Source organism: Budorcas taxicolor, chromosome 1, assembly GCF_023091745.1.
Source record: "Budorcas taxicolor isolate Tak-1 chromosome 1, Takin1.1, whole genome shotgun sequence".
Taxonomy (NCBI): domain Eukaryota; kingdom Metazoa; phylum Chordata; class Mammalia; order Artiodactyla; family Bovidae; genus Budorcas; species Budorcas taxicolor.
In genome coordinates this window covers 16,735,105-16,762,444 of record NC_068910.1, presented here as the reverse complement: position 1 = coordinate 16,762,444, position 27,340 = coordinate 16,735,105, and the positions used below count along the sequence as shown (strand labels likewise).

The 27,340-nt window shown below is 36.6% G+C and overlaps 1 protein-coding gene across 1 annotated transcript in view; it reads left to right on the top strand.

The window, feature by feature from the left end:
- DNAH12 (dynein axonemal heavy chain 12) overlaps positions 1-27,340 on the top strand; it is a 167,516-nt gene that overhangs the window by 86,986 nt on the left and 53,190 nt on the right. Inside the window, exons 38-51 of the mRNA XM_052636568.1 lie at positions 517-683; positions 2,992-3,247; positions 4,965-5,264; positions 5,739-5,917; positions 7,383-7,575; positions 9,382-9,543; positions 13,641-13,835; positions 19,279-19,412; positions 20,614-20,776; positions 21,448-21,528; positions 21,863-22,039; positions 23,243-23,374; positions 25,672-25,761; positions 26,372-26,512. Coding sequence (XP_052492528.1) covers positions 517-683; positions 2,992-3,247; positions 4,965-5,264; positions 5,739-5,917; positions 7,383-7,575; positions 9,382-9,543; positions 13,641-13,835; positions 19,279-19,412; positions 20,614-20,776; positions 21,448-21,528; positions 21,863-22,039; positions 23,243-23,374; positions 25,672-25,761; positions 26,372-26,512 — 2,370 coding nt within the window. The remainder of the gene's footprint in view (positions 1-516; positions 684-2,991; positions 3,248-4,964; positions 5,265-5,738; positions 5,918-7,382; positions 7,576-9,381; positions 9,544-13,640; positions 13,836-19,278; positions 19,413-20,613; positions 20,777-21,447; positions 21,529-21,862; positions 22,040-23,242; positions 23,375-25,671; positions 25,762-26,371; positions 26,513-27,340) is intronic.

Here is a 27,340-nt window from a genome sequence, read left to right as displayed (position 1 = left end):
ACCATAGATTTTTTTATTGTGTGACCCACCTTTTGCTCCTAGAGGTGCCAAGATGGAAGTACTGCATGCAATCTTTTCTAATTACCATTTTTATCTTCCATTCCTAGAATTACATCTATCCATTCTCTTCTGACCTGTGGGGCTCGTTTTCTTTGTTATAAGCTTATACAATTCTCTAATTTCAAAATACTACAAGTTTAGTGCTTTTAAATATTAAGTTAAAGTTAATAGATATGTTGGGGTATCTGTGGCTGAAAAAGTTTTGTGTGTGCGGGGGTGTACAATGTAAATATATAAATAGGTGTGTACATAACAATTCTGAGCACATAAAAGGGTTTCAATATATGCTCTTTGATTATGTTGAATATGAAGTTTCATATAACCCTAAAAATGAATAAATTTAAGTGAATAACACAGTAATGCTTGACATTATTACCTTATATAATTAGACTGTTAATTTTTTTCTGGTGTTAAGTATGGCTTTAAATATACTACACTTTCTACTTTATGTTTTAGAACATTATTATGGCTAGACTGGATAAAAGACGCAAAGGAGTTTTTGGACCACCTATGGGAAAGAAATGTATAATTTTTATAGATGACATGAATATGCCTGCATTGGAGAAATATGGAGCTCAACCTCCTATTGAATTATTACGACAATTTTTTGACTGTGGGAATTGGTAAGTATTTACCTGAAGTCTTAAGTAGCCATGTTGAGGTAACTTCTTGTTCTCTTTTTCTGTTTTTATTTTTTCACATCAAAATAATACATTTTTGTAAATTACTTAATGGGAGAAAATGGTTGTTCAGATTTTCTTATATGGAAAATTTTGGAATACCTTCCTATACTTTTTTATATCATGGAAGAATAATCCACAAATATATTTATTTAATAATATATTAGTTCTTACCCTTTTAAGCTACTACTTTCAGTTATTAAAAATAATTTCCCAATTATATCTTTTACTATCACCCAGCACTGAGAATTTATGGATAGTCTCCCACCTAAACAAACAACCAGCACCCTATGTTTCCACCATTTAAAATTCCTTATATTATCTATGATTATTTGGGACTACCATATCTTTGAGATGGCTTGGTTTTGACAGCAATTTCATGAATAACTCTTCCACTCCTTCCACCCTATTTTACAATAATATGATTAGTTTCCAACACATATGACATTGTATATTTTAGTTAGGATTAATAATTCTGCATTTCCTCCTATTAAAATATTTCCCTAATCCCTAATATGCTGTGATTTTTATCTCAAGGCAAGGATAGATTACTTATGAAACTAAATCATATTTTGGGATTATGTGTTTTTTTGTTATTGCATGCCCTGGAATCTTGCTTTCAGGAGATAACCACTGTTAATAGTGTATTCTCTATTCTTCTGAGGCTTTTTTCCTATATAAATATATGTTTATTTAAAAAAAGACCCATGTTGCACATAATGTTTTATAACTTATTTGCACTTAATATATTTAACTATATTATTTATATGTTTCATTCACTTATCCATATTATTGGGCTTCCCTAGTAGCTCAGATGGTAAAGCATCTGCCTGCAATGCAGGAGACCCGGGTTCGACCCCTGGGTTGGGAGAATCCCCTGGAGAAGGAAATGACAACCCACTCCAGCATTCTTGCCTGGAGAATTCCATGGACAGAGGAGCCTGGTGGCCTATGACTTATGGGGTCACAAAGAGTCAGACACGACTGAGCGACTAACACACACAAGCATCCATATTATTTGTTTATCTCATTTATTTTATTGGCTTTTAATACTATTTAGTTTTGTGAATCTTACTATAATTTATTTAACCAGTCCCTATTGACAGTTATTAGAGTTGTCAAAAACCAGGTCATATTTTCATACTTTCTGTGGTGCTTTTAGAGTAAAGACTAGCTGTATAAATTTCTCCCACCATTACCCCCCTTTTTTGCAAGAACTTCAGTGTTAAAGGACTTTATGATCTATTTGAAATAGGCACCTTTTCACTCTGAAAAGTTCCAACTAAATTGAGTCATAGTTATATCCTTTTTTATATTCCCGAATGGGTATCTTTTTATGTAACAAAAATGTATAGGTTCTCTTTATATATCCTTCTGTGCTCCGAAGATAAGGTTGGAGATGAGAAAAAGGAATCAGAACTTAGGGGTAAGTAGAGTAAGTATATTGCTTATTGTCTAAATAAGGACATTTCTGAGAGTAAAGGGAGGCTGTTAATAGTTACTACAGGACAGGCACAAACAAGAATTTTCTAAGACAAAGTGGGACATATAGTCATCTTGCCTATAATTGGCTACAAAAAAGATTGATCTCTCATCCATACTTCTGGATTTGGAGTGTAAGACACAAAGCAGAGAGTTAAATGGAAAGAAGAATTGGAAAAAAGAAAGGCAAGAACAAGAGGAAGGGACATTCTAGATACCCAGAATCTGGACAGCGTTTTCAGTGTCAGTGAAAGGAAAAGCAGAGTGCTGCTTTAAAATAAATTTTCTCCACAGATTGTTGGTTGCCTGAGGTGGGGCAGAGCAAAATAGGGAAAGGGGATCAAGTTAGTCAGGGGGTGCAATGTACATCATGTTGACTATAGTTTAATAATACTGCATCACATATTTGAAAATAGCTCAGAGGAAGAATTGTGAAAGTTATTACAGGAAAAAAAAATTTTTGTAACTGTGTCTGGTGACAAATGTTAACTGAACTTACTGTGGTGAGCATCTCGCAGTATATGCAAGTATCAAATCATTATGTAGTACACGGAAACTAATGTTATATCAGTTATACCTCAGTAAAAAAAAAAAAGTAAAAATGATAGGAATCCTTACAAAAAAACTTCTGTTTTTTACTCCAAGCAATATCTAATCTTCTTCCTTTTAGAAAAGCTAAAATCAGATACAGTTTCAAAGGAGCTCTACTTTTCAGTCCATCTTGTTGGCTTTATTACTGACTGTTTTGGGATTTTTATGTGCTTTCAAGGTATGACCTGAAGGACACAAGTAAAATCACGTTGGTTGACATACAGCTGATTGCTGCCATGGGCCCTCCAGGTGGTGGAAGAAATCCAGTTACTCCCCGTTTTATTCGGCATTTCAACATCTGCACCATTAATAGTTTCAGTGATGAAACTATGGTCCGAATCTTCTCATCAATTGTAGCATTCTACCTTAGGACTCGTGACTTTCCTCCTGAGTACTTTTTAGTTGGAAACCAGATTGTCAGTGGGACTATGGAGGTGAGCAAAGAATACAGAACAAAGTCTTTAATATTACATATATCTGCATTTGATTGTTCGGGTTTTGTATTTTTTTCTTTTCCCCGCCAGCCATCTACTTTTTGTCTTCACTGTCAGAGAAGCTGTCAGGAAGGTTTGAAAACAGGAAGATTGTAGGCTTTTAAATTGGGAAATCTAGCTGGATTTGAGTCTTGACTGCTATTTGTTAGCTATCTAGCTTTGTGCAAGCAACTTAACCTTAGTTTTTTAATCACTAAAATGGGAGCTAATATCTATTTCACAAACGTTGTTATAAGGAAATCATACAGAACCAGTATCTGTCACATTGTGGGTGTTGCCTTAATTGTTGGGTTCCTACTCTAGTATTTATTAAATTTCCCTTCTCTCTCTCTTTCTTCATGTTAATATATATATATATAAAAAGAAACTTAAGCAGCTTATGAATACCTTATTTTTGCCAGAGTGAATAACTTAGCAGTGGAAGTGAGGGAAAAAAAGGTGGGACGCAAGGGTGGGACTAGAAAATGAGACTGTCCATATGGCCAAAGAGTAGCCCTTAACTTACTCAAAGTATGTTACCTGCCTCTGCTCAGAGACCAGCCTCATAGCTGATGGTAAAAGGGGAAAAATGTATTTAAGGTAGTTTAGTGATAATCTCATTGAACTAGGCTTTCTGGAGGTTGAGATCACTGCAACCAGAAGCAAAAAACCCCCGAGAATCAATCCATCAGTTCCAAAAGCATTGGGTCTTTCTAAAGTTCTTCTGCCCCTGTTGTGGTGGAATAGTGTGTTGTTAAAATAGAGAAACTAAAATAGCAAAGAGATAGTCCATTGCAATTACTATACTTTATTCTGATACAGAAAAGTGCTTCTCTTTATAAAATATATTTATTTCTATTTATAAAATATGATATTTGTATTATGTATTTATATATCCTGGAAAGAGAAGGGAGTTGGTTAGGCAGAATAGAATACAGAAAGGATCCTCTGGGTTTTTTTTTCTGTCTTTGATACACTTGATAACACCTACCATGTGTGGAGATTAAGGGCAGGAAATGAATTAGAGAAGATATAAATTAGATAAATTTATAAATTAAAAAATAAATCTTTTTCTATATTATCAAAGGTTTATCTTTCTTCAAGAGAATGATAAGCTTAATGAATTCAGCATGTAGTAAAAATATACTTCATTTTGATATTATAGCCAATTAAGATAGAAGGATGAGAAGGGAGAGAGAAGGGAAGGGAGAGAATATGTTGATGTGAAGTCAGTGGTGGCCAAAGAAAATTGTTTCATCATCTTGTTCATTTCGAATGTTTCAGAATACATTGTCTGATTTCACTTTCTACTGAAGTTTTTGTTCAGTGTTTAATCCCAGGTCATTCACCTTTAAATGGAACAACTATAATTACTGGGAAATAAAAGCATTGTCACTTTTTGGGCATGGATGGAATCAGATGATATTAAGTTCCCTCAACTTTATAATTCCTGGTCAAGTGCTGTAAAGCAAAATAAATAGACATATGCTATGCTAGACTCAGAACTATACAATATAATATATAAGCCAATATAATCTGATAGGATAAGTAAAATATTTTATATAATATACTCTTTGTTACAGCATATTATCTTGTTGTTGACTTTATAGTACAGTGTTGTTGGCTTTGCTGATTATAAGCATTTGACTTTTTGCTTTGTTGCTTTTTTTATATTCAGATATATAAACAATCTATGGAAAATCTTTTGCCCACTCCCACAAAATCTCACTACACTTTCAACTTGCGGGATTTTTCACGTGTCATCCAGGGCTGTTTGCTCATTGAAAGAGATGCTGTGGAGGGCAAGCACACTATGATCCGTCTGTTTGTGCATGAGGTTCTCCGAGTGTTTTATGATCGCCTCATTAACAACAGTGACCGATTCTGGCTGTTCACTTTAACCAAAAATGTTGTAAAGGACCATTTTAAAGAATCATTTGATAGTATCTTTTCACATTTGAGGAAAGGGAATGCACCAGTGAGTATATTTACTGTTTAAAAACAAGTTAAAACAGTCTAATAGCAGGAATTATTACAGTCAACTTATCTTTAGAAGAATGCTATTACTCCTTCATGATCATATTCTTTTTAACGCTCGTCATAGATCAATATTTAGCTTGAGAAGATTTGATTTCAGAATAGTTATATATATAACATAGAAGTTATATGTTAGGGATTGAATGATAATAGTAGATATAAGGTGCTTAGCTTGGTGACTATCCCTTAGTAACTACTCACTAAGTGGGTGCTTAGAATGACTTTTCCAGCTTCCATTGTGGGGGGGAGGGGGAAACTTATATGATAGAAAAAAGCTCTTTTCATTTCCTCAGGATATAATGTAGTTTCGGGTGTTAATTATACAACTATATTAGTTATTACCCAAATGTTTAGAAGAATTGTTTATTTTAGAAAAAATTTTAACTTTTGTAATTCGTTGATTTCCATTTTATAGATATCTGAAGAGGAGCTAAGAAATCTCATGTTTGGTGACTATTTGAATCCTGACCTTGAAGGAGATGACAGAGTTTATATTGAAATTCCAAATATTCATCATTTTAGTGACGTTGTAGACCAATGTTTAGAAGAGTATAATCAAACTCACAAAACAAGAATGAATCTTGTCATTTTTAGGTACCTGTATTTAGTTTTGGTGCTTAAGATTACTATTTGTAAAATTTTATTGTGAAATGTTTAGAATGTAAAAAAAGATTTTTTAATTTGAATTTATTTGAATATTTATTTAAATTAATTTATTTGAAATCTCTAGCAATTTATTTGAAATCTCTTGTGTAGCCAGCCCTCCCTCACTGCATTCCCATTGTTCCTTGCAGGGGTAAAAAGAAACTCATGTGTTTCTTTAGATTTTTACTACACCTGTGTGTTCCTAAGGGCTTCCCAGGTTGCTCAGTGGTAAAGAATCCACCTACCAATGCAGGAAGCACAAGTTCAATCCCTGGGTTGGGAAAGTCCCCTGGAGGAGGAAATGGCAACCCTCTCCAGTATTCTTGCCTGGGGAATCCCATGGACAGAGGAGCCTGGTGGGCTACAGCCCATGGAGTCACAAAGAGTCGGACAGTTAGTGACTGAGCATGCCCACACGTATGTTCCTAAACATACAGGCAGTCTTATTTTGCATGTTTAAAAATCATATAAGTGGTATCATACTGTGCATATTCCTTTGCAAGTTGGTTTATTCCAGACCGTGAAATTCACAAAAAAACAAAGTTTTACTACTGTATTGCATTCCACTGTATAATTTTAACACAGTGGAATCATTCTTTTGAGATAGACTTCTGTTTCAGATACTAAGTACTGTAAACTAGGTAACTTCTAGATTTGTAATTATGAAAAAGGTTTGAATATTCGTGTCTCCTTGGTTACATGTGTAGGCTATATTCTTAGAAGTGGAATTATTATGTCATGATATGTTAGCATCTTCTACTTTACTAAGTTTTGCCAAAGTCTCTTCAGAAATGATCATTGTTTTTTAGAACTTCCATTGTTTCCCACCCTTGCCAACACTTAGGATTGCCAGATTTGGTTAGTTTTGTCAGTATCACACTGTGTCTTTATTTTAATTTCCCTGATTACTAGTGTGTGGATACCTTTTCTGTATGTATATAACTGACTTTTTAGTTCTCACGTAGAAATCCTAGTATTAAAATGTTGAATACATTTTTTCTTTTTCTTTTACCCTGCTTGTGATATCTTAGTTCCCTGACCAGGGATTGAACCCTGGCCCTTGGCAGTGAAAATCCAGAGTCCTAACTAGTGGACCACCAGGGAATTTCTGAAGAAATCTTTTAAGTAAAAATAATATACTCCAGTACAAATAGTTAACAATTTCATTTTATTTTTGTAACTTACATATATTATATTTCCTGAATTTGTCCTTCAAATAGTTTTCCTTTACATCAAATGGTCGAATTGTAACTGCCTTTGGAATACCACACTTATTCATGATTATGTCTTTAAAACTGAGATAGAAACATATAGGACAGCAAAGTCCATCCTTCTAGGGAGGTAAAGCAATAATTATGGGTCAATAAACATTTACATTTGTATTTTCAAGTATAATAACATCTATATATCATAGGTATGTATTGGAACATTTATCCCGAATATGTCGGATTCTGAAGCAGTCTGGTGGAAATGCTTTGCTCGTCGGACTTGGAGGAAGTGGTCGTCAATCTTTAACTCGTCTTGCTACATCCATGGCAAAAATGCAGATTTTCCAACCAGAAATTTCAAAGAGTTACGGTATGAATGAGTGGAGAGAGGACCTGAAGGTAAAATCAGGAGGATATCTAGTGTCTAAAATAACATCCGTGCGTTCTTTTATCTGTAAAGAGAGAGCCAACCTGTATAGCTAGCTGTGTGCTGAATGCAATGGTGATAATACCACTATCCCTAGGCAGTTACTGCATGTGCTGTGCGCTGTTTGAAGTGCTTTACATATGTGCTTTCTTTCTACAAGTATGGCAATTCAGTGTAGCGGGTATGGTTGTCTCTGTGTTTTACTGATAGGGAAACTGAAGTTGAGAACAGGTATGCACAGCGGAGTGGGATTTGTAACTTCAGTCTTATCCACTGCATTCTTACCATGCTGCTGCTGATTCTGTCTTTATTCTAGTTCAGAAAGGCCTTATTTCAGACAAATGTGTTTTTTCAGTAGACTGTTAGATATAAACCTCAGATGTCATCAAAGTTGTCAAATCTTGATAGTTTCTTTAGAGCTGTGCTGCTGTTCCAGTAACCAATAGAATAGTGGAGGGCATACTTGGGCTTCATACGCACATGCCTGTGGTTTTGCTGGCCCTGGAAGAGAGATGACCCAAAGTGGAAAAAAACAAGAGAGACTTTGCTGGACTTTTTAAACTTTTTCTGACCTTCATGTACTAAATAAGTCTACATCTTAAAAATGAGTGTGGAGAACAGGCTTTTATATCTCCATTCTTAGATGGACAGATTCTTTCTTTTGTCAAATCCATCTTAGTTCCTGAAGTGAGACTGTGAATGGGCCCTCTTAAATCATAAGCCCACCTCTGAATCAATGACTGTGCCTCGGGGCTTGGAAAATTGGCCAGTTGGAGTCTCCCACTGGAGGGATGGGTAAAATGGAGGCCCAGATAGACAGTGCCACCAGAATGGGAGAAGTGAAAGTGAAAGTTGCTTAGTCATGTCTGAATCTTTGTGACCCCCATGGACTATAGTCCATGGTATTCTCCAGGCCAGAATACTGGAGTGGGTAGCCATTCCCTTCTTCAGGGGATCTTCCCAACCCAGGGATCGAACCCAGGTCTCCCACATTGCAGGTGGATTCCAGCTACTTGTGCTTTCCTTGTGGCTCAGCTGTTAGATATAAACCTCAGTGGTGATGACGATGTCTTCAAAGTTGTCAAATCTTGAGCTGTGCTGCTGTTCCAGTAACCAACAGAGTAGTGGAGGGCATACTTGGGGCTTCATACACACGTGCTTATGGTTCTGCTGGCCCTTTTTCCCACAAAGTGGAAAAAAACAATAGAGACTTTGCTGGACTTTTTAAACTTTTTCTGATCTGCGTGTAATAAATAAGTCTACATCTTAAAAGTGAGTGAGCCACAAGGGAAGCCCCAATGGGAGAGGTACTACTCTAAAATTGAGATTTTTTTAAAAAATCCAAAACGTGTGGTTTTGGCATGGTTTCCCGTTCATCTTGATACAGGGAGCTTTCAGTGTCGCTTCCGTCTGAAAGAGCATCCTTCTGTAAGCCTTGTTTTTCCTCCTGTAGGGTGGCAGAGGACAGTAGAGCAGCCATCACACAAAACTACTGTTTGTGCCTGGCTAAAGATGGTGGTGATGTTATAGCAACCTGGGCATTTTACACCCATGAAATAGGAATTGGGGCTCTGCACCAGGCACTTCTTCTTGTGTTTCCTCTTCTCTTCTGGAGAGGGATGAAGAAGATCCTTTGTGAGAGGCATGTTCTCATGAGGAGGTCGTCACCGCCAGAAAGGGCGAGATGTTGTTATCAAAAGAAAGGAAAGGGGAAGGAAAGCAAAAAAAAAAAGCAGATTTCCACCACATTCTGATTCTAAGTACATTTTTATTTTAAGGCCCTTTTAAGGAACGTGGGCATGAAGGGCCAGAAGACAGTCTTTCTAATCACGGACACTCAGATTAAAGAGGAAGCTTTTCTAGAGGATATCGACAGTGTGCTCAATACTGGAGAAGTACCTAATATTTTTGCAGCAGATGAAAAACAAGAAGTGATGGAGGTAAATGCTTTTCAGAGAGTGCTGCTCCCGACTCAGAAATGTTACCTTGAAACTTTTCTGTTTTTCAGTATAAATATGGCTTGTGCAGAGAATTTTGGTAATCAAAAACTTAATGTATATTTTATTTTAATACTTTTTTGGGTGAATTTTAAATAGTTATAACTGTAGAAGTATAGTTATGAGACAGAATTTTAATTATTTTAACTCAGCTTTTTCCATAATGATGACAGTGTTTCATCCGTTTGATCTCATTTAGCATGTTTTATGAATGATTAGAGATTTAAAATCATGTCTTTTTTCCTTACCTGGAGAATAGGTGCTTTACAGTGCTGTGTCAGTTTCTGCTGTACAGCAAAGTCAATCAGCCATACATATACAAACATTCCCTCTTTTTTGAATTTCCTTCTCATTTAAATCATCTCAGAGCATGGAGTAGAGTTCCCTGTGCTATACAGTAGGTTCTCATTATAGAGAGTAGTGTGTATATGTCAAAAAAGAAAATAATGTCTTATGGTTACAGTGATATGAGAAAATATAGCTTTAAAACACTACTTGATTCACTTTTATAGTTTGCCACTAGTTAGTAAAATTTTCAGTTTAATAAAACTACTTGTATTGATTCTGGTACATCTGGGAATCATGCTTTGTGATTTAGTTGACAAAGAAAAATATACATTTTTGATGCACCCCTACTTCAGATGTCCTGACCTTCAACCACCATTTCTCAGATCTTCCCAAACAAGATTTCAGCTAGTAGTTCCCATTTCCTGTTATCATAACTACTTTTACCCACTTTTTACCCACTTTTACATCACTCATACCAGGATGCTTCATTCCAGCCTCCAGTGAAAGCTTCTGAAGTAAAATGGATCCCCCCTGGTAGTTCAAGCACCCTGCGTTTCTCATCTATGGAATGAAAGTATTATACACACAGAATAGTTCCTCCTATACAGCATCATCAAATGAAATAAGGTAGTTATGGAATGCCAGGCACTTAGAAAGCCCTCAGCAAACGTGATGCACCACCAGTTCATGGCCTGGAGTGGGGAAGGAGAAAGGAAAAAAAAAAATCCAAGTTCTCTACTTGTATCTGGGTAGCATCAAGGTTGTGGTTAAAAGTTCCTAAGAATGGCGTTTCTCCTAATCCATAGGAAAAATATATTCCCTACACTCCTTTCTAGGGAATGAGACCCTTTGGGGAATGGGATTTTCTAAACTTTGCAAGGCTTTTCTGCTCACTTTAGTGGTTGTTTATCTTTTTCTTCTCATCACTTTGCTACAGAGCTTTTCCATGGCTTTACTATTTTATGGTATGATCCAAGAATAGCCTGAAGAACTTATTTCCTTCATATTCCACCCAAACCTAGGAACACCATATCAATTTATCCACAAGGAAATAGCTATGGTCAGAACTCACATGTACCAAAGTGCATCCTTTTATTTATTTATTTTTGCTTGCTTTATACTAATATTTAAAAATATAAAAGATATATGTTATATTAATTTCTTTGCATACCCTGCACTTTGAAGACCAGGTCTTGGACTTTGCTTATTTCATCCATCTGACACAGATCACTGATAATTGATCTATAGAGCTTGGGCCTGGTCCTGCCTACTGATCACCTCTTATAGACTCAGCACAGTCTCTGACGTCAGCATTACAACTGTAGCTTCAGCCTTCCATTTCCAGGCTACTTTTCCACTGTTCTTTTCGCACTCCTTGCAGAATTAAATTGTTGCAAAGTTTTTCCTCAATTTTGCAGTGACTCATTTACCATATTTAGTGATATTTTCTCAGTTCTCTTTTAAAATTATCATCCATCTCTGAAATAACTCATCATTTCTCTTTTAAAATATGTTTTTCTTTGACTGCTGTGAAAGTTCCCTCAGTTTGTTCCCTAATCTCCTTCAATATCTACTCTTTCTCTTGCTCCCAGAATCAGTTGTGCTCCCAAAGTATTAGTATTTCTATGTGCATGTAGATGTTACTCCCTACTTCTACTCTAGAGGCATTGACCTTTGTTATTATTGTTGTTTAGTTGCTGAGTCGTGTCCGACTCTTTGTGACCCCACAGAGTGTAGCCCACCAGGCTCCTCTGTGCATGGGATTTCCCAGGCAAGAATCCTGGAGTGGGCTGTCATTTCCTCCTGCAGGGGATCTTGCTGATCCAGAGGTCGAGCCCGCATCTCCTGCATCAGCGTGTGGACTCTTTACCAGTGAGCCAGCAGCAAAGACCACATTAACTATTATTTGTGTGTAAATAATGCCTATATTTATATCACCATCTTGCCCCTTTCTTGAACTCTTGTTTCTACAGTTACAACCATGCTTTACCTTTCTATATCTGAATGTCCCCCTGTTAACTCAAAAGTTAATGGAGGTAGACAACCTGAACATAATTTCACAGATTGACACTAATCATAACAATCTTAATCTGAGAATTACCGTCAGGATGAATCAACAAAGTTGATTTACAGTTTCCCATAGATCTATATCTGTCACATATCTAGAGTAGAGAGGTCTTTTAGAAATAAATTCACTACCATCACACTGGAAATTGTATGATCATTGTGATCACTTCCTAAATTCGAGTTGAGTTGAGTTCAGTCGTTCAGTCGTGTCTGACTCTTTGTGACCCCAAATTTGCTATTGAAAAAAATGTAAATCTACCTTTTAAAATTTTATTTTCTTTTAAAAATCTGTTTATAAGATAATTTATTGAGTATGAAACCTTTTCTACTTTGAAGGAGAAAGTTAGGATATAAAAAGCTGAAAAGTACTTACCTATGAGACAAGAACTGTTTTAAGTGTTCGCATGTAATAACTCTTTGATCACTCAACAACCCCTTGATATATTGATAAGTACTCTTGCCCTCATTTTATCGATAAGGAAACTAAGTAACAGAGAGATTAAGTAACTTGCCTCAAGGTCACATAGATAATCAGCTGCAAGCTGGAATTTGAATTCAAAGTTTGATTCTAAAGCCATTATGCCAGACCTCATGTAAGAAGCCTTTTTCATATAGAGATATTAATAGGTTGGCCAAAAAGCTCATTTCGATTTTTTGTACGCTGTTATGGAAAAGCCTGAAAGAACTTTTGGTCAATCCAACATAAAGGAAAAAAATTAGAAGTAATGTATAATCTCATTGGGCTTCACTGGTGACTAAAGAATTGGTAAAGAATCCACCTACCAATCAAGGATATGCTTTGGGTTCAATCCCTGGGTTGGGAAGATCCCTTGGAGAAGGGAATGGTTACCCACTCCAGTATTCTTGCCTGGAGAATTCCATAGACAGAGGAACCTGGCAGGCACAGTCCATGGGGTCACAAAGAGTCATACATGACTGAGTGAAATAATCTCATTACCAAACTCTATTATCATTTCAAAAAATACAAACATTAAAAGAATTAAGTCAGATAGTTCAAATAGCAGAAGAATGTCCAAAATGAAAAAAATGATATAAACCAAGAAGAATATACAAAATAAACATGAAATCCCCTCTTTCATTCTCCTTTGTGTCCATCTCACCCAAAGGAACCACTGTTAATAGTTCTTTGTGTTTGCTTCTATAAAAAAAGTATATGTTTACACATATGCACCTGTGTATTTTTTAATTTAACAAAAAGGATCATATTATGCGTACTCTTGCACAATTTGACCTTGCATTTATTTTTTCTTGCTGACCTTCCCATAGCACATGTTGATGCATCTCATTATCTTTAACAGTTGTTTAAAATTACAGTGTATGGATGTTTTATAATGTTTTTAACTGGATGCTTTAGTTGTTTCAATTGTTTGCTCTTAAAACCAGTGTTGAATTATAGTGTCCCATATGTTTATCTTGGTGAACTTTTTGTGACTATTTTTATAAGTTAAATTTTTGACAGATACTTATTTTTAAATTATAGAATTATGGAATTGAAAGTAGTCTTCTAAGTGCAGACTATATCAAAGCCATTATATTGATATAAAAACAAAAATTTTAAGATATTTGTAAGAGGAGTAATACAAATTCTTAATATTTTAGTATCTACTAATCTTTTTATCAGCTTATGTGTTTCTATTTACGAGGCTTTTTCTGGTATTCCCTAGGGTGTTCGTCCTGTGGCTCAGGCTGGCAATAAACACGGTGAACTCAGTCCTTTAGCCCTGTTTGCTTTCTTTGTGAATCGCTGCAAAGAAAACCTTCATGTTGTAGTGGCCTTTAGCCCCATTGGAGATGCCTTTCGAAATCGTTTGAGGCAATTCCCATCTCTCATCAATTGCTGTACCATTGACTGGTTTCAGGTTTGTAATTTGCAGTGTGTGTGTGTGTGTATGTGTGTGTTAATTGTTCAGTTGTGTCTGACTCTTTGCAACCCCATGGTTGGTATCCCACCAGGCTCCGCTGTCCATGTGATTCTCCAGGCAAGAATACTGGAGTGGGTTGCCATTCCCTTCTCCAGGGGCTCTTCCCAACCCAGGAATCAAACCTGGATGTCCTGCATTGCAGGCAGATTCTTTACCATCTGAACCATCAGAGATAACTAAATCTTTTGGACTCTTACAGAAATCTTATTCAACTTCTATTAATATGCATGTATCAAGTGCTTTTTAGTTACTCACTCTAATGGTAGCACCAGGGACTTGGAAGACTCCGTGATCCCCAAAATGATCTCATATACTAGACTGGAAGACAAAAAAGACAGCTAGCAAATGAACAGTCAGTTACATAAAAGAACCATAGTCTTGGCATCCAAAGTTGTACTTATTAAGGCAGTGTCTCTCTGAAGCATGAAAATGAATCCATTACATAGAGGAGGGTTGTATAAGGAACCAGTAGAATGTATCTTATATATATATGCATGTACACATATATGTATGTACATATGTTTACATGTTTACATATGTACATGTTTACATATATATACACATCCATATGTATATATATAAAGATATATTTAGGGATAGATATATCTTTATCTATTTATACATATATTTATTATAAGGAATTGGCTCACATCTTTACGGAGGCTGATGATTTTCAAGATTTGCAGTTGGCAAGCTGGAGACCCATGAAAGCTGATGGTGTCATTCCAGTTTGAAGGACAGCAGGCTTGAGACCTAGGAAAAGGTGTTCTGCTTGAGTTCAAAGGCAGGAAAAAAAACTAATGTCCTCACTCGAAGGCCATCATGCAGGAGGAATTCCCTCTTATTTGAGGGAGGTTCAGCCTTTTTGTTCTATTCAGGCCTTCAACTGATTGGATGAGGCCCACTTACATTAGGGAGAGCAATCTGCTTTATTCAGTCTATTCATTTAAATGTTGAACCCATCCAAAATGCACCTCACAGAAACAACTAGAATAATGTTGGACCAAATATATAGGCACACATAAAATTAACCATCATAAGAGGATAGCACATGCAGAGGTGTAACAGTGGGGAGAGTGTGGCTCATCTGGGCAAATAGTTAAGTAGTTTGGTATGGCTGACTGGCAATGAGGGCAATAGGAGTTAAGTTGGAGCTTTGAGTGGGTGCCAGGCTATAAATGAATGTGTAAATGTGTCTAGGAATTTGGTTTTATACCAAAGATATTGCAAGGCAATTAACATGTATTTAGCTAATCTACATTTCAGGAATAACCCAAAACTCTTGGAAGCTTTATGGTGGATGATTTGGAATCAGGCAAAACAAGAGACAGGAAGACTAGCTGGGTGACAGTTTCAGTCATGCCAGCAGCGAATGATACAGGCTATCACCTCATTTAAACAGGGCAAATCACCACTGCCTGTGTAAAACCATTCAGTATTTATGTTCTTGAGAAGCGTAGCTCATGGTGCCTTCTATTTATTTGTTTTATGCCTAATGTATTGTGGACTATAGCTTGACCCTGGATAGTTTCTTTTAAAAATAATTTTCTAATACTAATGGGTTTTATTCTCTTTCATCTTTATCAATTGCATGTTTGAAAAACAGTAATTCTTCCCTTTTGAGGACTGCAGTGTGTTTCAGCTAGTGGATGTTTTAGAATTTATACAACAATAAAAGTCATGTGAAACAGTTTTCCTTTATGCAAACTGTATCTTAATCTTGCTTTCATTAAGTAACCCCAAACCAAAACCAAACAAACAAAGCCTGTCCAGTTAAAAGTGTTTCTTTTGTGAAATCTTATAAGTACAATTCTATTTCTGAATATGTTTTTTATAACCATGAGGCTTTCTGTTCTATTATATGTGATTCATACTTATCGGGGGAAATTTTAACAAAGAAAGAATGAGGAGTTGCAAATAGAGAAGGGAAGTTAAATGGATAACAGAGAGGAGCCAAGATTTTACAGTGAAACAGTGGGGATACAGAAACTGTGGGGGGGCATGGATGGCATTGTTTGAGGCCTGAATCTTTTAAGGCTGGGAAGTGAGTGTGAACTACTATGTGTCACATAGTCGAGAAGTCACTGACTTTTTGGATAGATCTCTCTTCTCCGAAATAGGGTGTAAACTTAGCAGAGGTGCCGAAACAGTTCAGAAGATAAGGGTAGAATTTACTGAAATACTCACTTGTGTATGAAATATCTCATGTGAATTGACATTGCTTCTCTGGTGGCTCAGGTGGCTAATAATCTGCCTGCAATGCAGGACACCCAGATTTGACCCCTGGGTTGGGAAGATCCCCTGGAGAAGGGAATGGCAACCCACTCCACAATTCTTGCCTGGAGAATTCTGTGGGCAGAGGAGCCTGGCGGGCTATAGTGCATGGAGTTACAAACAGTTGGACACAGCTGAGCAGCTTGCACTTTTGCTTTCACTTTCCCGCTCAGTTTGTCTGTCAGATGGACATATGTCATAGATAGTATGCAGGGGACCCTCAGGGATTCTTGCAATGAACTGAAAATTGAAGATATACAATGCAGTTATAAGTGGACTGTGAAAAACTGTCATAAAACTAGCAGGAGCTAGCTCAAGCTCTGTGTCAGCTACACTTTAAGACCAAAAACAATGCCAATTTAACAAGATCTGGTGAGACATTGGTTAAAACCCTGGTGGCTCAGATGGTGAAGAGTCTGCCTGCAGCGTGGGAGACCTGCCTTTGAACCCTGTGTCAGGAACATCCCCTGGAGAAGGAAATAGCAACCCACTTCAGTATCCTTGCCTGGAAAATTCCATGGATGGAGGAGCCTGGCAGGCTACGGTCCATGGGGTTGCAAAGATTTGGACATGACTGGGTGACTTCACTTTCACTCGGAATATGGATTTGTATCAACTGTTTAAATAATAAAAGTTATTCCCAGGGTGTGTCATGACTTGCAATATTAGCTTATGATGTCATGGTTACCTATCAACAGCCATTTTCTACCCACTTGATCTTTGCTGACAGAATTCTGATTTTGTTTGGGAAATTGCTACCCAAGTAGGCAAAGTCTAATAGGGATTCATTCCTGGTTGGCCTAAGTCAGCATTGGTGCTCTCACTCTTCTTACTGTTGACTGTTTTACACATGAGCCTTTTCATGATGTGTTCCTTACCAGTGGATCTGGATTTAAAGTCTGCCAGGGAGCTTTGGGGAGAAGCTTTTCAGAGTAAAAAGAGTTACATGATCAGAAGATGGTGCTTATTTTGACATTTTACAAAAATTCGTTTATGTTAATAACAAATCTTTAAAGGCCTTTTTTTGGGTTCAAAAATATATTAGTACAGTAATACCATATGAATATAATTAATAAATATGTATATACTGGTAATGGGTGCTTAACACTTTTTTTAATAATTAATGGAGTATTTGATCAAAAAGCTTGATTTTTTACTAGAGGGCTGAACACTGAAAAAATTGATCTTAAAATGCATATTGTCTACTATAAAGGAAAAAAATTACAAGCATCTTGTTGAATCTAAATGGAATGAAGTTTGGGAGTACTCTGTTGAGCAAGTGAAGATTAAGTACTCATTTAACATAAATTATTTCATTGAGTAAATATTTCAAATATTTACCAACAAGAGCTGTTTAAGCACTGACAGTAACAGTAGTGAGGTAAGAGTCCTTGCTTTTGTGGATTTTACATTTTAGTGGTGAGTTGGTGAGACAGACAAAAACAAATGAATAAATATATGTCAAATATTGGTAAGTGCTAAGAAAAAGTCCAAGATAAGGGAAAGAGTAATAAGGGAAAGAATAACGAGGGAAAGAATGCTGTTTTAGAAAGAGTGCTTTGGGCAAACCTACCTGGTAAATTTGCATTTGCACAAAGATGTGAGAGAGTTGAACCACAGAGAGATTTAGATTAGGAGGATTCTAGTCAGAGGAACAGCAAATCCAAAGACCGGGAGAAGGACAAGACCAGTGGAAGTTAGGAAGTCAAGGCACTGACTGGCAAATGCGTGGACTGCCTGTTTAGTATCAAACTGATGGAAGGAGTTTAAGAGAGATGAGTATTTTAGCCACATGCTAAGTTTTCAATAAATGATGCATAGAAGTAACTGGTTTACATGATAAACTCTACTATTGAACTATTAGCTTGTTAAAAATAGAAGCTCTTTATTTTTTGTCTTTAATGTCTAGAAGAATGTCTAGTGCATAATAGCTATTTAATAAATGTTTGATAAGCCATCAAAAAAAAAAAAAAAAGAAAGACCCAGGGCCAGAAGCACCCTTGGTATATTCCAGGAAAAGCAAAGGAACCATCTCACTGAGGTGGGCAGTACTGGAGGAAAAGTGAATTTGTGGGGAAGAAAATCAAATGTTCAACTTTGGATGTTGTAACAAGTAGGAATTATGATGAGCTGCTGGTAACAGAAAGTGAAAGTCGCTCAGTCATGTCCAACTCTCTGTGACTCCATGGACTATACAATCCATGGAATTCTCCAGGGCAGAATACTGGGGTGGGTAGCCTTTCCCTGCTCCAGAGGATCTTCCCAACCCAGGGATCGAACCCAGGTCTCCCACACTGCAGGTGGATTCTTTTCCATTAGCTGAGCCACAAGGGAAGCCTGCTAGTAACAGAAACGTAAACTAAACACATAAGGGTTTTTTCCCTCTCTCATACAGAAGAAAAATCTGAAGACTGGGACATTTGTGGACTTAACAAAGTCATCAGAATCCCATATTCTTTCTTCTTTATTATCCTCAGCATGTAGTTTCCATCTTCAGAGTCATCATATGGCCTAATGTAGCTGCTAGAACTCCAACTTTCACATCTGTGTTCCAGGCAAGAAGTAGAATAATAGAAAGTAGGGCACAAAGACCCACGCCAGCTCTGTGTATCTCTCTAGAGAGCTTTCTCTGATGTCCCCACCCAGTAGATGCTCATATGTCATTATCCACTCTGAATTGCAAAGGAGTCTAGGAAATCTAGTATTATAGCTGGGGATATTGCTATCTAGAATAAAATTGGAGTCTTAAGGAAAGGGGGCTGATAGGTATTAAGAGGGCAACAAAGCAGCCTGTACCATTGTCAGACTAAATTTGGGATGCCCACTAGACATCCAAGTGGAAGAGATAGGGAAATGGTATGATAGATCTTTGATATGTAAAGTATTATCGACCTTTCCTATATTGAGTTATCTTTAATTTTAATGTAAAAAATACTTATATCTTTCATAGATTTACTTGTGACCTTAGTCCCTCTAATTCTATTTTCCCTACTAAGATTTTAATTTTCTCAACCGCAAGTTCTTCTCTCATAGGAAGACAATTTATATAATTTGAGTGTGACTAATCATTTTAAATTTCACTTGTTTTTCTTTTTCTTATTCTTAGCCATGGCCTGAAGATGCTCTTGAACGTGTAGCTGTGAAATTCTTAGAAACACTGGAGCTTACTGACGTTGAACGACGAGAGATAGTTCCAATCTGCAAACATTTTCACACTTCCATTATGGAACTTTCAGAAAGGTTAATATTAATAAATTTTAAAATGACAGTAGTATCTTGTATGTTAAAGCATCTCTTTTAGGAGAAACTGCAAATTTTAATAGGATTTCTAAGTCTTATAATTCTCTTTAATCATTTAATTAGTTATGGCTTTTAAGTATTAGAAAGCTACTTGATCTAGGTTTAACAAAGAGCAAGGTATCTTAAGGGAAAGAATATAGCTGGATCTTAGAAATCACTAGAAGCAGGAGTTAAGAAGCCACCAGAAACCCAGAAATTCTTTTTCTCTATTTCTTATTCCTGTTTCTCTGTGGCATCTGGTTTCTAATCTTTTCTCTTTCAGGCTGAATTTTCTACTTTCCAGTGTATATGGAGGAAAACTGTCTGCCTCTCAATTCTCAAGTTTACTTCTTGCGGTTCCAGCTGATTAGCTCTTTCCAGCTTTCTAGTCCAGTTCATTCCAAAATGCGATTTAGCCTTCTTTGTGTCTAGTGCCCAGTCCTGGCCTGAACTGCTGTGTATAGTGTGGCAGGTTTCATAGAACAAACGTTGCTGCTGGGGCACTAGTTGGAAGTTCTTAGACAAGAAGGAAGATGGTTGGTAGGCTGTGGATACCTTAAAAGTATCAGTTTTACATCTGTTCATCGTCACGTCATACGTGCTCATTGTATATTGCCCATCCAGAGTTTTACAGCCAGCTGGCATGTTTGGCTCGGGCAGGTACACCACGAAGGGGGCTCTAGTCTACATACTCACCATGACACATCATTGTATCCATTGTTTTTATGTGTGTGAGTAGTAGTCTTATATTTCTGGCCGAGCTCCATTTAACCAACACGTGACACACGTGCAAGGAATGACGACTTTTTCTTGCTGTCCTATCTGTCGTCCTCTTTCCTTGTGTACAGTATCTTGGGTCTGTTATAGGATTAGATCCTCCTGGCATGTGAAACGTATAAAAAGGCCTCTATCGTTCTTGCTATAGTTCTCTCTTGAGACAAATCTTTGTGGATTTGTGCTTTTTTACTACATCATTGCTATTTGATACTAATATTTTGCAGACTAGAAATTAGGATGTGGTTCTGGGTAAAGTTAAGTACTCAGCAGCTTCTGAATAAAATCAGCCTTTATTCTTAAACATTTGTTGTTAATGCTATGCTGAATTTACTTCTTACTTTGTAAAACCCATTATTTATAGTAATGCTGTGTGCCTCTCTTTTAGGTTCTTGCAAGAGTTAGGACGACATAACTATGTTACTGCTACTTCTTACCTTGAACTCATTGCCTCATTTCGACAACTGTTGACTAAGAGGCGACAAGCTATAATGGAAGCAAAACAGCGCTATGTGAATGGACTTGACAAATTAGCTTTTGCTGAGTCTCAGGTAAATTTGAGGAGCTGCTCAAGTGGAAATATAAGAAATATAAGAGATACAATTTATTGAGAATACATTATATGCTAGGTACTATGTTATGTACTTCATTTGCATTCCTTTAATTATTCCTCATAATAACTCCATAAGGAAGACGCTTTTATGATCCTCATGTTACAGATGAGTAAAGTGAATTTTAGAATTTTAGAGTTCATTCAGACTGTACAGACTCAAATACATCCAGGTTTATTCTTAAGTTTTTGGCATTTGGTGAGAGTACAGTGTCAGGGTTGACTTTTTATCATAATAACTGGTTAAACATAAGACTTTTTTTCAAATGAGCCAAGTAATACTTATTAGCATTATTTCAACATAAGCAGCAGAGTGGGTGGTCTGAATGAATTGTACACTGTACACATAATATAATAGGGATACCCAGAGCTGCTACCATTTTTCTGACTTTTCTTCCGTGACAACTGCATTCTTCCATTGCCCTGTCATACTCAAGTTGATAACGTCTTTTGTGAAGAAAACTGGCCACATTCTCATGGCTTTGTTTATCATGTAAAGAACTGGGGAAAAAAAGTTAAGCTTTTCTGGCCCTGATTTTAGGTTTCGGTTTTCTCTTCTTGGCTTCTATAGCTATTGTAGTTATGAAGACTAATGACAAATTGTCTATTTAGGTTGGTGAAATGAAAACAGAGCTTGTCCAATTACAGCCCAAATTAGAGGAAGCAAAAGTTGAAAATGCAAATATGATGCAGGTAAAGTGTCCTGAATTTTTAAAAAATTGATGACAAAAGACAATTGAAATACATAAATTCAACTTTGATAATAACCCTTAATTCATTTGTGACAAGATCTTTGAGACATTACTCTTTTCCGTTGATCCACTGGGTTCCTTGTGGGTTCTGTTGTTTTTGGACAAAGATGAGAAGCCCATCACTAAATTAGGTCACATATATTTACATTTCTCCTCATTTTATCCTTCAAAATTATATGTTTGGTGTCCTAGTTTTCAAATATTCTTTTGTCTCTAGGATAGAGAAAACAATAGGATGTTTAAGATGTCTTTATTTTTTTCTCTCTTTTGCTTAGATTATCGAGATAGAATCTGCACAAGTGGAAGCAAAAAGAAAGTTTGTGAAATTTGATGAAGAGATAGCCAGTGGAAAAGCTGAGGAAGCCCAGACTCTGAAGAATGAATGTGAAAGTGATCTAGCTGAGGCAATTCCAGCCTTGGAAGCAGCCCTGTCTGCACTGGATACACTAAAGGCAAGTGTTGGAATAAGCTTGTGTTTTTATCAGCGACTGTAACTGTATAACAGAGACTTGGTTAATTCCGTGTTGATCATTTTCAGTGGATGCTATTATATTGTTATCATCCAGTCAAATTAAATTTGACTCTTAACAATTCCACTTTGATATATTGTTATCTTATGTTTTTGCTTGTGTATATTTATTTATAATTTTCATTCAGGATATTCCAGTGGGAATGGAACAATCTCCAAGAGGCTAAAGTGGTTCTGTACATGAGCCAGGAAGCATTTGTTAAATAGAATACGGAGTCACCTCTCTGCAGCCTTCTGGCCATGCATGTACAGAAAAACCTAAAGATCATTCCCAGTGTAGATGTGTGTTGCGCCTGTCTGCATTAGACTGTTGCATAATTCTCTATACATGGTCTTTAGGCAAACCAGAATAATCTCACCAAACAGATCAGGGACATGAGCTTCTATTAGCTAGGGAGGCCCAGTGTAATATGGGAGTTCAGGATGTCCAGTCCCCACTCTCTGCCTTTTTTCCTAATCAGTGCCCTAACTTTCATGTAAAATACCTGACAAAATGGTAAGCTCAACCTGTCAGTAGTTCAGCATCTCGCAGGATCACTGAAGTGACCTGATGGTAGAACCTAATGACCTCCTGCAGCTCCAGCTGCATAGGAAACTAAGCTCTATTGTCGTTAGCTTTCCAGCAATTGCAACGGAAGTCAGAGGCTATTGGAGAGGATAGTGAATAAATGGATCTATTGTGTCTGTCATAACAATATATGCCTTTTTAGAAAATAAACTTGGAATTGGAAACTACCTCTTCTTTCATTTTTGGTGGGTAAAACTAATATGTAAACAAATAGGGAATTAAGCCTTTATCTAACTTAGGGTTCTTAAGATGGATGTCATGTGTAGGCTTGGTATATTGTTGTATAAAAATTTTGTGTATGTGTGCAAAAATATTTTATTAGAAATGTTCTTAGTTGACATCACATTCTCATAAGGATCTGTGAACTCTCAAACACTTGGGAAACATTGATTTACTGTGCTTCAATTTTTTGTTACCTTTGTTATAACCACACAGAGCAAAAAACAATTATAGTTTCAGATGAAAATCAGTGCTGTTATTACTCTCCAACATTATAAAATAACTGTCATTATTTATAAATTGGCTGTCCTAAAGGCATCCTATTTTCTTTTGATTTAGCCAGCTGACATTACAATCGTGAAGTCAATGAAGAATCCTCCAGCTGGTGTTAAACTAGTTATGGCTGCTGTTTGTGTTATGAAAGATATAAAACCAGAAAAAATTTCGGATCCTTCAGGAACTGGAGGCAAGGTAATAACTAGACACAGATTCATCATGTTCATGAATGTACAGAACACTTTACAACAACTGTTATCAAATTAAACGCCAATAGTACCCAGTCCAAGGAAGACACATTGTGTATGTAGTCCAGGGTAAAGTGAAGGCAGTACTCTGTGCTGTTTAGTCACTCAGTCATGTCCGACTCTTTGCAACCCCATGGACTATAGACCACCAGGTTCCTCTGTCCGTGCAGATTCTCCAGGCAAGAATACTGGAGTGGGTTGCCTCTCCCTCCTCCAGGGGATCTTCCCAACCCAGGGACTGAACTCAGGTCTCCCACATTGCTGGTGGATTCTTTACCTTCTGAGCCACCACAGAAGCCTGAGGGCAGTATAGTATCAGAGAAATGCAGTCCCAGTGGTTTCCACCTCCTTTTCTGGCTATGCAGGATTCGCCACTCTCCTGGGGTGGGTTTGAATGAACAGGGACATAGCTGTGATTTTCTTCCTAAGAGCCTCAAGAATGGTTATACAGGTGTTGTTTCCAAGCATTCAAGAAATTCTGCTGAGGTAACTAGTACTGTGCTGTCGTTAAAACTATGTGCTTGGGAGCCAGAATGTCTGTATTCAGATATCCTGACCCTCCCAGCAGTGTGACCCTGGGGAAGATGCTTAACCTCTGCGGAACTCTGTAAAAGCAGCACTGTCATAGTACTTTGGTCACAAAGTTAACGTGAGGATTGGCTTAGTTACTACATACCAAGATCGTAACGTATAAGGCCTTTCACACAGTAAGCTGTCTGTGATAATAAATGCTACACATTTATTAGTAAACATTAGCTGTTATTATTGCAATTGTTATTCAAAGGTATATCCCTTAAAAAGAAAGGTATAACATCTATCCTAAACTAAATTTATAGACTTATTTTCTTTTCAGAGTTTTTTCTTTTTCTTTTCAAGTTTTTACAGTACCTAAGTTTGAATCCCTGAACTGGAGAATTGGGGTTTTTGTCGGGGGCCCATTCTGTCCTCCCTTGAGATAATAAAGATAAAAAAATAGGCTCCTACCTTATCAAGTTATTCTCATACACACACACACACACACACACACCCCTATCAAGCTTCTGAAATTAGGAAAAAGAATGTTCAGCTAGTTATGTAACATTTTTAATTTATGAGCATGAGCGCCACGTGCTTTTTTGTAACTGACTGAGCAGTGTATAGTCTTTGTCTTACTGCTTTCTTCTCTGTACTCCACTTGGGAAAATCTAGGTAGGTGAGGGGATTTTCTGTAAGAAAAATGTTTGCTACCCGTCCTAGTCCATGTGGGCTACTCTAACAAATTACCATAGATTGGAGTGGTTATCAACAATGAACATTTATTTCCCACACTTCTAGAGGCTGGTAAGTCCAAAATCAAGCCTGCAGTAGATTCAGTGTCTGGTGAGGGTTCAAGTCCCGGTTATAGACTACTGTCTTCGCGTGGTGGAATGGGAGGGAGCTCCCTGCCCTCTCTTTTATAAGGGGACTGATTACATCCATGACTTAATCACGTTACTAAGACCCCACCTCCAAGTACTCTTATACTGGGAAGTAGACTTTAGCATAGGAATTTGGGGAGAGGACACAGACTTTCAGTTTATAGCACTACCTGTATGATTTGAAAGTCAAAATTAAAGGAAAATAAAAGTTGAAATAATACAAATATTGTTTCTTATATGAAATTTTGATGGTATTTGTACCAGCTGCTTTTCTTAAGTTTTCTAAAAAGAAATGATCATATTTTTTGCCTGTCGGTGTTTTTTTTTTTAAATTAAAGTTTTAAAAATTTTACTTATTTTTTGGACTGTGCTGCGTCTTTGTTGCTATGCACAGCTTTTCTCTAGTTGTGGTGCACAGGCTTCTCATTGCAGTGGCTTTTGTTGTGGAACAAGGGCTTTAGAGCGCAGGCTCAGTACTTGTGACGTGGTACATGGTCTTAGTTTTTCTGTGGCATGTGGGATCCTCCTGAACCAGGGATCTAACCCCTGTTTTCTGCATTGCAAGGTGTACTCTTAACCACTGGACCACCAGGGAAACCCTCAATATTTAATTTTTAATAATAAGTTCAATATGTAAATTCATATGCATATTTTAAGTATTTGATATACTTTTCATGTTCTCAGAGAGAGGAGTCTCTTTATTTCATTTCCAAGGACATGTAAGTAGATATTTTGAAATTCAGTGTATAGTTTCTCTGGATTAATATACCTTAAACCTCAAGAAGAAAAGTTTTATATCAAACATACTTAGGTATACATATAATGTTTCTGTAAATTTTATTTATAGATATTAGATTACTGGGGACCTAGCAAAAAACTTCTGGGAGATATGAATTTCTTAAGAGATTTGAGAGAATATGACAAAGACAATATTCCGGTGAGTTTCAGTGGATTTTTTTCTATAAATGTAATTTTGCCCAGATATATAAAATCTTTAACATTTTTCAGTATTATATAAAATGTAAGCAAATAGAGTGTCAATAGAATTAAAATAGTAAAGGAATACTTATTAATGACTATATTATGAATTTTCATAATGCATAAAACCACTCCTCTTTCAGACCATCCATAGTCATTGAATAAATTAACTGTTTTAGTGTATTACTGACATGAAAGAGTTCTTGAAGTGTCTTCTTAAAATAGTTTATTTCTTAACATATTGGATACACAAATTTCTGAGATTAAAAGTATATAATTTTTCATCCAAACTTCTATTTATTTATGTTTAGTTGTTCTTTTTCCTTGTTTACACGTTTTCCCAAACTGCAAAGTTCTTTTAATTTTTTTTAGAGGACATATCTCGTCTACCTGTAATAAATTTGCTGCAATTATGCTTATTTTAAAAATATCTCAAAGTACTGACTTTGGTTTTTAAAGACAACATAACTGTTTTATATACTCTTTTTTAAACTATATATGGTCAATTTTTTATCTAATGATTGTGTGGTATATGTTGAAATTTTAAGATCTAAATCTTTGTTTCCCAGGTGACTGTTATGCAGAAGATTCGTGGTGAATACTTAACAAACCCTGAATTTGATCCTCCTAAGGTTGCTAAAGCTTCCTCTGCAGCTGAGGGTCTGTGTAAGTGGATCATGGCTATGGAAGTGTATGACAGAGTTGCAAAGGTATTTTGAGGATCAGCACATCCGTTTTCTATTGAAATATTCCCATAAATTAAAATCTATGCCTTTGAAATGGAGAAGGAAATGGCAACCTGCTCCAGTATTTTTTCCTGGAGAATCCCATGGGCAGAGGAGCCTGGCAGACTACCGTCCATGGGGTCACAAGAGTTGGACATGACTTACGGACTAAACCAACCAATGCCTTTGAAAACACTAAGGTTAGCTTCTGTTGAGTTCAGCCTTAACTCATTTCCCCTCATATTTAATAGAAAGGTTGTGATTTTAAATGTTTTTTTTTAATCTTTCATTTTAGGATTGAAGTTCTTTCTTCAACTGAAAAAAAAAAGTGGTGTTTTGAATTCACTGTAGTAACGAATATTTGGTGAAAAAAGGAAAATTGAAATAAATTTGTTCATAATAAAAGATCTATGCCCTTATTTACTAGTTCAGAAGTTTCTAAAAGTGATTCCACAGAGAACTTGTCCTGCTCCAGCATAATCAGTTCAGTTCAGTCGCTCAGTCTTGTCCGACTCTTTGCCACCCCATGGACAGCATAATCAGACGTTAATTGAGTGTCTAGTGGATGAAGAGAATGCTTACGTATGACATAACCTGTTGGGACCAGTATACATGAGAGCAGGGAGATCAGCAGAACTGGCCAGACTGACCTATAGTTACAGGGACCTGGGGCAAAAGAGAATTAAGTTTTATGGGAGACAGCAGAAGCAAAGAAAAATCTGAAACATCAAAGGCCAAGTGGCAGATGAAAATCTTGATGCAGAGGTCAGAAGTAAGAAATTCCAATAGGGTTAAGAGGAAAAGCATGGACTT